At 63.6% G+C, this 9,379-nt stretch overlaps 1 protein-coding gene across 2 annotated transcripts; it reads left to right on the plus strand.

Moving 5' to 3' along the window:
* Positions 1–397: 397 nt before the first annotated feature.
* FGF17 (fibroblast growth factor 17) lies at positions 398–5,486 on the plus strand. 2 transcript variants are annotated; one of them, XM_016141523.2, is made up of 5 exons: positions 398–502; positions 661–697; positions 3,565–3,742; positions 3,944–4,050; positions 5,126–5,486. In XM_016141523.2, exons 1-5 carry the CDS (start codon positions 468–470, stop codon positions 5,417–5,419), a joined length of 651 nt encoding a protein of 216 aa, XP_015997009.1. In that variant the 5' UTR covers positions 398–467; the 3' UTR covers positions 5,420–5,486. The 2 variants fall into 2 exon arrangements, with proteins under 2 accessions (XP_015997009.1, XP_015997010.1); XM_016141524.2 differs by having other exon boundaries at positions 3,598–3,742.
* The last annotated feature ends 3,893 nt before the right edge of the window (positions 5,487–9,379 follow it).

The raw sequence follows: 9,379 nt of genomic DNA on the forward strand, positions 1-9,379 counted from the left end.
AGCGACCCCAGATTGATACCTGCCCTCACCCTCAGGGGTGGGGCGCTAAACCTGAGGGCAGGGGACTCTGACCCAGAGAGGAAGGAAGGCGCGGGCTGTGAGGCTCGGGGAGAACTGGAGACCACGGGGCCAGCCTCCTCTGGAGAAAACTCCAGCGGCCCCGTCCTCTGCTCTCCGGTAGTCCAGGAGGGGCCGGCGGCACCACCAGCGGCGGCTTCGCCGTCTCGCTGGCCGGGAAGGTGGACACCTCACACCTCAGTCTCCCAATTACGCCCTCCTCCCCCTCCTCCTCCTCCTCCCCTTTCTCCCCTCTCTCCTCCTCCTCCCCTTCCTCTCCTCCTCTCCCCACTGAAAACCTGTGGCTCGAGGAGACCTTGGCTTCTCTGGGACTCTACCCCTGGGGCCGGCCCACGTCTGCTCCTGAGTCCGGGGGCAGGGGGCAGCCGACCCAAGAAACCTCTCCGGCGATGGGAGCCGCCCGCCCGCTGCCCGGCTTTACTCTGTAAGTGCGCGGCCTCTCCGGCCTTGGGCCGCCCTGATCTTCCTGGGACTCCCACGCAGACGGTGGGTGGGTCAGGGGTGCGAGCGGGGATGGGCGCCCGGTGCACCCTGGGCTGGCTGCTGGCACCCACACCTGGTCTGCCCCGTGTGCCCACACAGGTGCGTGCAGCTACTGATCCTCTGCTGTCAAACTCAGGTAGGCGAGCTGCCCCCAGTGCCTCCCCCCCCCCCCCCCGGCTCTCCCACCTCGCCCAGGGAGGGAGGGGGCAGTCTGGTTTTGGTGGACAGAGGCAAGTTCTGGACCATCCCTGGCTCCAGGAGGCTCTGAGGTTTGGGGAGGGGGGGAAGGGCGTGTCAGCCTTTGGAGGGGGACAGGAGAAAAGGCCACGGCAGACTTGGGGACTGTCGAAGGTTTTCATCTGTCCTCTCTCGCATGACCCTCTCTACTTCCCCTGGGGTCTCCGCCTCTCTCTCTCCATCCCTCCACGCTGGGTCACCCGAAGGCTAAGTGCCAGCGCAGCCCCCGACTGGAGGGATGGAGCTGGGAGTGGCTGGAAGAGGCCAGAGGTGATGGCTCAGGTGAGGCTCACACCTGAAAGGACAGGTTTCTGTGCGAAACCACCTATGTGTTCCAATCACCCCCCTCCCCCCCACCAGCACCAATGCCCTGGGGGGTTCATGCAGGCCGTCAGAATGTGGGGCGGGGGGGGGGGGGCGTGACTCCTCACCCCCAGGCAATGTGGTCCAACCCACAGAGGTTGCTGGGGACGAGATTCGGGGTTTGGGGTTTGCTTCCCCAGGCCGCCCCCACCCGAGTCGGCGCCCCCACGCCCACCTTCCCCGGCCCAGCCCCCGTGCGGGGCTCGGTCCCTCTTTGTGGTCCTCCGTAAGAGTGCGGCTATTAAAATGCACTGGTCCAGAACCGGCTGGGGAGATCGCTTGGCTTTCCCAGGCCAGAGGCCGCCTCTCTTCATATCCAGGGGGGACTTGTTTTGAAGGTAAATGCCTTTTCTCTGGGCGAGGGGAAGGGGCTGCCTTTGAAGCAGTGGGGGGCGTGGGAGAGAGAGAGAGACGGCCCCCCCTTTTCCTTCCCCCTTTTGCTCAAGCCCCCGTTCCAGGCCTTTTGCTTCACACGTCCAGGGAGAGCAAGAAGAAAGCCCCCCGGCCTGGCCGGGAGGGGGCTGGGGGTGGGCCCGACCTGTTCTGGAAGAGGAATTAGCACAATGGTGCCGGCTGGCCTGGCGTTTACGGCCTGGCTGAGGCCCCATTCAGGACCCGGGGAAGGTGGCAAAGCTGTCCTTTCCCCCTTGAAGTGCCCCCTCGGCCCCCTTGGAGGGGGGGCCGGCAGGCCGGACCACAGCCATGCTTGAGGGGCCGGCTGACGAGCAGCTGTCTGCCGCAGTGGAAGGGGAGGTCCCCCGCAGCGGGAACATGAAAGGGACAGGCAAGGTCCCGCGGGGAGAGCGACTTGTGGGCTGTGGGCTGTGGGGGGGCGTGGGGCTGCTTTTGTGCAGGGCTTGAAGGGGGACCGGGAGCGGAGGGGGCTTCAGGGGGGCCCCCTCGGCTCCCGACCTGGAACAGACAGCCAGGAGGAGGCTGCCGGCCAAGAGGGGCGGAGGGCCTGACCCGGGGCCAGGAGGCTCGGGCCGGGGACAGCCAGACCCCACCCCTTGGCAGGGAGGCAGGTCTCCCACCCCAGATCCGGGCCTCGGGTTTTTCTAGGGTGGGGTGCGGGGCGGGCTGGCTGGGGTGTCCTGGGCTGGGGTCCTGGCAACACTCCCGGCCTGTGGAAGAGCCAAAGCTGGACGTGAGCAGAGACACACTCGAAGGGTTAACACGGAGCAGGTCAGCGGCTGCCTCACCTCCCCTTCCTCCAAGCTGCTTCCCACCCTCCCTCGGGGAGGGAGCAGCATCCGCCCCAGGTCTAGCTGTGTCTGCAGGTTGCAGCCGGGCCTGGGATAAAGGTGGCCCTAGAGACTGGAGAACAGGGAAAGGCTGTCCCAGCACAGGCCACAGGGGCCACATGGAGGGAGAAACATCTTAGTGCTAGAGCTGAGGCCATGGCCAGTCTGGGATACGTCATCCAGGCTGACCCTTGCCCACGAAAGAGGGCACGAAGCGGTCTCTCTCCCACTCAGTGCTGCAGATGGCAGGAAGAGACCGGCCTGGACTAGGTACTTGTCCTGCCTCGGTCTGTCACGGTGCGTCACGGTGCATGGGTGGAAACGGCCCGTGACACTGTGGCCCAGGCAGGTGACACTGTGGCCCAGGCAGGCAGCCTCGGGAAGGAGCCCTCAGGCCACTGATAGCACCTCTCTCTGCTGCCTTCACCTCCCTCTGCTAAGGAGGGCCTCGCCCTTGGAGGAGGGAGAAACAATGGGAGCAGCCTGGCTTTTCCGAGGGTCCTAGGCACCCCGGGGGTGCCGGCAGGGGAGCTGCATCTGGCTTAGGATTCCACCGTTAGTGCTGTCAAGAAATGCCAGCAGGGCCCTGTAGGAGCCTGAAGAGAAGGGCCTTAGAGCTCCCAGAATGCTCTGCAGTGCCCCTCCAGCGGCTACCGCACGTGCAAGCCGGGGGCGGGGCCCTTCGAGGCCCTTAGAAGGGCGGAGGAGAAATGCGGTTGTCCTGGCTTGCAGGACCAAGACCCCGAGTTCTGGAGAGGAAACTAGCAACAACGCTGAGGGCGGGACAGGGCTCGGTCCCTCGTTAGCTGTGTCGCGCGGCACGCCTCCTGCCCGGAACATGGGGCTCCGATTCCAGAAAGCTGAGGGTTCCCTCCAGCTCCCAGAGTCGTGGCTGCAAATCTGCACCGCACCACCAAGTGTCCCCCGACTCTGGGCAGCCACCAGCTCTCCGGCTGGACAGGGAGCCAAGAGGTCAGGACTAGCTCGCCCGCTGGCCCGAGGAGGTCACGGCCACATGCCCCCTTCGCCCTGCACCTCTGCTTCCCAGGACCAGCGGCCTGCCCCCGCCACACTCACCTCTGCACCCCTCTCCCCGATGGACCGGTGGTGGTGTCGCCCAAAGCAAATTGACACTATTTTTCCCTTGGTAACCGCAAAGGGGGAGAATCACCCGTCTCCTAATTTTAACCAGTATGTGAGGGACCAGGGCGCCATGACTGACCAGCTGAGCCGGCGGCAGATCCGCGAGTACCAGCTGTACAGCCGGACCAGCGGCAAGCACGTGCAGGTCACGGGGCGTCGCATCTCCGCCACCGCCGAGGACGGCAACAAGTTTGGTGAGACCCGGCCCTCGCCCGGCCAGCCGCACCCGGTGCGTCCCCCGGCCCCGCGTCAGGGCGGAGGCCGCCGTGCGAGAGCAGAGCCTCCCCGTGCTCCCCACCCGAGTCCGAAGGTCGGGCCGGTTGGAGGGCCCCCTGCCGCCCCCGGGGCCAGCAGCCTTAGAAGACAGGGGTCTCTCTCCTCCTCCCCCATCCCAGCCAAGCTCATAGTAGAGACGGACACGTTCGGGAGCCGCGTGCGCATCAAGGGAGCCGAGAGTGAGAAGTACATCTGCATGAGCAAGCGCGGCAAGCTCATCGGCAAGGTGAGGCCCGGGGAAACGCAGCAGGTGCTTGGCTTCCGGGGTGGGGCGTGCAGGGCCCAACAGCACCCACCCCCGTCCCCGGGGCCGACCCAGGACCAAGACTGCCCCGCCCTCACCCGCCACAATGCCACGCTCCGCTCTCTCCATTTCAACGCGTCCCTCTGGGTCGACAAGTGCTCTGAGAGGACATGGGCTGACCCGCAGAATCCCTGCCTCCGATTTTTGGGGGTGCTTCTCAGCATTCATGCGTAAGAATGTCAGCCCCTACGTGATGTCACAGCCCCTGTGATCAGGGCGGAGAATGAGCACACACACACGGCCGGGAGCTCCCCCCAAGGTCAGTGGACCCCTCAAGATCCAACCAGCAATACTCACGCTGCCTGCCCGCACGGTAATCAGGCACTAATGTCACCACCAACCAGTGGGACGGCCTGCCCTGCCCTGCTGGGGCCAGCACTGTGATGGAGGGAGAATTCCACTTCCTTGGACACTGCTCAGTCCTGGCTTCTGCTCTCACCAAACACTTGCTGATTTTATTTCCCCCCGAGCCTCAAGCTACTCATCTGCACGAAGGGGCATAGCATCAAGGTTATCATCGATAGGGTCAAAGGGGCGCCTGTGCGGCTCTCGACACAGTCGGTGTCTGTAAATGTGTGGCCCCCGTTTTCATCAGAGATTGGTGCCCCCTTCCCCTCCACCCAGCAACACCACTCACCCAGACCGAGGCCCGTTCTCATGTGTAAGAGCCCACGGGGTATGCGCGAAACTGCACAATGACCTTGACCTTGACGCCCCATCTCAGTAAACTGAGGCCTCAGCCTGCTGGCTAAATGCCTCGCTCAAGGGGTCCGACCTCCAAATGACAAGCCTGTGTTTAAGTTCAGATCTCATTTCAGGCCAAGCCGTTCCTCGCCCCTGGCTTGGCCTCTCCAACCGGGGCACGGTCACCGCGGGCCGAAACCCTGGGGCTGCCAGGCCCTGTGGCTCTCTCCTCCGTCCTAAAACAGGCCCAGGAGGCAGATAAGCCAGACGGGGTGGGTGACAAACTTCCCGCCTCTCCTCCCTCCCCCCACAGCCCAGCGGGAGGAGCAAAGACTGCGTGTTCACGGAGATCGTGCTGGAGAACAACTACACGGCCTTCCAGAATGCCAGGCACGAGGGCTGGTTCATGGCCTTCACGCGGCAGGGCCGGCCCCGCCAGGCCTCCCGCAGCCGCCAGAACCAGCGCGAGGCGCACTTCATCAAGCGGCTCTACGAGGGCCAGCTGCCCTTCCCCAACCAAGTCGAGAGGCAGAAGCAGTTCGAGTTCGTGGGCTCAGCACCCACCCGCCGGACCAAGCGCACTCGGAGGCCGCAGCCCCTGACGTAGTCGGGGACGCGGGGTGTGGGCAGCTGCCCGGCGCCAGCTTTCCCATCCCTTTCTCTTCCTAATCCGCGGATGGGGCTGGAGGGGAGGGGAGGAGGGGAGCCGCAGGCCCCCAGGAGGGCCCTGAGGACCCACCGGAATCAATCGGAGCCCCCGGAGCTGGAGAGGGGCAGGACTCACGGCAACCAGGGCTGGGCCTCAGGGCAGCGCGTCCTGGACCCTGCCCTGGCACAGGCCCCCAGGGGTGGGGCAGGCCCCAGGACAGACCTGTACGTAGTGTCACTGGACTCAGATCCCCTTCTTTCTGCCCCCAAACTCCTCCTAGCCAGACTGTAGGAAGGGACTTTTACTTTTTGTTTCAGGAAAAAATGAAAAAGGGAGAAAAAAAGAGGTTGACCATCCTTCACATTTCACTACCCAGGCCTGCACCCCTACGCCCAGCTCCTAGCCCCAGAATAAAACCATTTTCTTGAAAACGGGTGATCTGAAAGGAGCGAGGCCTCGGGGAGGGTGGAGGGGTAGCGGGATTCAACTCTGAAACTTCACTGGCGACATACTGGCTTCTCAAAGAAGAGCAGGGACGTGCAGCGCCCGGGCAAAAGGCAGGTGCAGGGCCGGCGGGGCGGGGTGGCCTCCAGGGGCCGGGGACCTGCGTGGCCCGGGAGGCCCGCGCCTCGCCTGAGGGAGTCCGGGCGCCCCTCCCTCCGCGGTTCCGGTTTCCTGTCTCTCCCGGTGCGTCCCGTGCTACCTGTTGGGGCGCGGAGAACCCACGCCCTGGGGCCGAGCCTCGGGCTGGGCGGGCGGCCAGCCGGGCAGCAGGCCCGGCGCCCCGGCCGCTGAAGCCGCCTGACCGCGAGCAGGAGGGCTTTTTTCCGGTGAGGAGGGTCGGGGCGGGGAAGGAGGGCGCAGACGAGCAGAGGGGGGAGTGAAGACGAGAAAGTGACCCCTCGTTCTCGTTCTCCCAGGTCCACTTCGCGTGGGCCGGTGCACCTGAGCGGAAACCTCAGGTAGAGGCCGCAGCCTGGCGCCCCGGGGGCAGGGCACGGAAGGGGCCCGAAGGGCGTGTCTCAGGGTGGGCTTTCGGAGACGCCCCCAGGTGCGCATTTGGGGGTGGAACTTAGGCCATAAAACCCGCCTCTTCCCTCTTTTGCATTGGCTTTTAATCTTGTTGGGGGAAGGTCCCTCCCTGTGGACTTCCGGCCCCCCATGCCCGCCCCCACCCCCAGTCCGTGCTTCAGGGGAAACTCCCGCGTGGAGCTCTGTCTCCTGCTCAGGGGCCGCGAGCCTCACAGTTCCCCTCCTTTCTGAGACTGTGTCCGGGAAGGGGATTATGGAGAGAGAAGAAAAAGGATGAAAGACATCCCTTCTCCCCAAAATGGTCTACAAATAAGGACAGAATGGGGAGTTGGTGGAGGGGCCTGGTTTAGTCCAAACGGGAGGAGGTGAGGGTAACAGTAGTCCAAGTTGACGGGGTGGGGGTGGGGTCACTCACCTCTCCCTCGGTGAGGACTGTAACCCAGTCTGACACCCCCAACTCGACGATTTAGACTGCCGCAGCCAAGAGGGAGGTCCCCGGGCCGCAGGACGTCCTCCCTCCAGCTCGTCGTAATTGCTTTTCGCCAGGTCGCCTTTTTCTCTCTCCCCCAATCACAAAGAGCCTTAATCCGGGTGAAGACCGCGGGAACTGTGTTGGGGGTTATTTTCTGGGGGGTGTGTAGGGAGGGTGGTCTGCAGCCACAGCTGATAACCGGGGAGTTCAATGGGATTTTAAACCCAGGGGCAACACCCAGCAATTACCTGAGGACAAAGGGTGTGGAGGGCTGGACTCGGGGGTCTGGGAGAGCGGGGTGGGAAGGAGGTGCGTTGGGGAGGGGGGGCTCTTACAATCCCTCTGATTTCCGCAGGAATTTGAGACATTCTTTAAAACTCTAGCCTGCCTCCCCGCAGCCGGGCTCGCAGGCCCACCCCCGCCCTCCCTGGCTCGGGTTAGGGACAGCTTCAAAGGTGGACGGGCCCTTTGTCTCGCCTCTGCTTTCTTCTCTGCCTTTCTCGGCCCCGCCCTCCCTCTCTTTGACCTCCCCAGCACAGACAGGCCTCTGGGGGCCGGCTCCAGAAAGCCTTCACTGTCTCCTTTCTTGCTGTTTGAGGTGAGACCTGGCCGGGAGAACCACAATGGGCAGCTTGGAGGCCCGCGCCATCCGAGTGCCTGCCTGTGCCCCGCGCCAAGCCTGCGCCCGGCGGGCCGGTGCCTACTTGTGGCCTCGGGTCCCTGGCTGGGCACTGCTCTGAACTTTTTCACCGTCTGGTGCCTCTTCGCACTCCCTGAGTCCAGGGCTCCGTGCACCCCACCCGGGCGCGGCTCTGCGTACTCTGGGGAAGTCTGCCCAGCTCCGAACTGGGGATTGTGAAGATGCTAACAGGAAGCCGCCAGAGGCCTGGACGTCTGGTCACAGGACCTCAGATTGATTTAACGTACATGTGCGTGGGGTGGGAAGGAGGCTTCTTCCCCTGGACCTCAGACTGCCCCCACCTGGTGGCTCCTGCGCATCCAAAGCGTGTGGATCGGGGTGACGACAGGGTGGGGGGAGGCTTGGGGAGGGAGAGAGAACACGTTCATCTCAGGGAGGGCGTGGCGAGGTGGAGGGAGGTGGTGGCATCGTGCGGCATGTCCTGCGCCCGTTTAGGGTGACCGAGAACTCTAGCTAAGAATAGTCTCGGTATCGATCGCTGTCCTGCCCTCCAGATGAGGCAGAGCAAAGACAAAGCCCGAGGTCGGACGGGGAATCCACTCTCTAGTCCTCGCAAGCCGCCTTCTCCTTGCATCTCTCCATTCAGCCCTGTCTCTCAGACTCCAGTCACCAAACCCTACGCCTTGCCTCAGGCCCTGGTGTCCTGGGACGTACAGCCCTGGACGCTGCCCAGGGCCACCCCTTTTTGAAGCTCGTTCCTCCCTCAGCCTGCCGCAGACTGGCCTTCTTGCATTCCCTCTCTCCCCACTTGGATCTTCTCTTTCCTGGCTCCTCTTCGTAGAGACGTTCCCTGAAACGCCTGCCGCCCCTTCTCCCCTTGCACTTCACCTCGTCTCTCCGAGCGAGCAATCCAACATCTCAGCTCTCACCCCCTTGCCCACGAGACCGCTTTCTCCTCCAGACTCTGGGACATCATTGCCAGACCTCGCTGGGATGTCTCAATCACTGCAAAGCTTTCTAAATGGTCTCTCTGCCTCCTGACACCACACCACACACACACACTCACACACACACTCACACACACTCCAAAGGATCACAGTTTGTTCGGCTTGCCTTTCCCTACCATCAACCGCAGCTCTGTCCCTGACACGTGATCACTGGCAGAATTCCTAGCGTGGTTTTCAAGACTCCTGCGCAATCCTGCCCAGGCGCCCTCCCCAGCCCCACCCCTTGGAGAATGCTGGCGAAACAGCAGCCTTGCCGTCCAGCAAGGGCGCTGTGCTCGTCTTTGTCCACGAGGTTCCCGTGGCCTAGCGTGCCCTCCCCTAGGAAGCCTGCACACCATTCTGCGCCGCCTCTTCCGCCCGGCGGACTTCCCGTCTCCCTCGGGGGAAGCCAGCAGCCTCCGCTGCGCTGGTCCCCCTGGCTGTGGACTCACCCTGTGGCACACATCACAGCCGGCCCAGACCATCCTTATTTGTGCTGGTGTCAGGGATCTGCTGGACAGCAAGTGCCTCAGACGTAGAAATAGCCTGTCTTTGCCTCCCCTGCCCCCAGCGCAGTACATCATCCACAGTGAGGACTTCTTGAGGGACTAAACCAACAGAAGGCCCAGAAAAGGCATCGTTGGCCCAGCACCCCCTCCATCCCTCAAGACGGATGCAGGATGAGAAGCCAGAATCCGGCCTTCACCCTCCGTCCTTAGATGGCCCTGGGAGGGGTGGTGTCCAAGCAGCTAATCCAAACACTTATCTATTCCCTGCAACGTATGAGC

Source organism: Rousettus aegyptiacus, unplaced genomic scaffold (genome assembly GCF_014176215.1).
Source record: "Rousettus aegyptiacus isolate mRouAeg1 unplaced genomic scaffold, mRouAeg1.p scaffold_m13_p_16, whole genome shotgun sequence".
In the NCBI taxonomy this organism is placed as follows: Eukaryota; Metazoa; Chordata; class Mammalia; order Chiroptera; family Pteropodidae; genus Rousettus; species Rousettus aegyptiacus.

What these genes read in the sequence shown, in the direction of transcription:
- FGF17 (XM_016141523.2), top strand. Translation starts at nt 468, where the DNA reads ATGGGAGCCGCCCGCCCGCTGCCCGGCTTTACTCT. An exon ending in CCGCTGCCCGGCTTTACTCT is followed by an intron (nt 503 to 660) that starts GTAAGTGCGCGG and finishes GTGCCCACACAG; the next exon opens with GTGCGTGCAGCTACTGATCC. An exon ending in TCCTCTGCTGTCAAACTCAG is followed by an intron (nt 698 to 3,564) that starts GTAGGCGAGCTG and finishes GTAACCGCAAAG; the next exon opens with GGGGAGAATCACCCGTCTCC.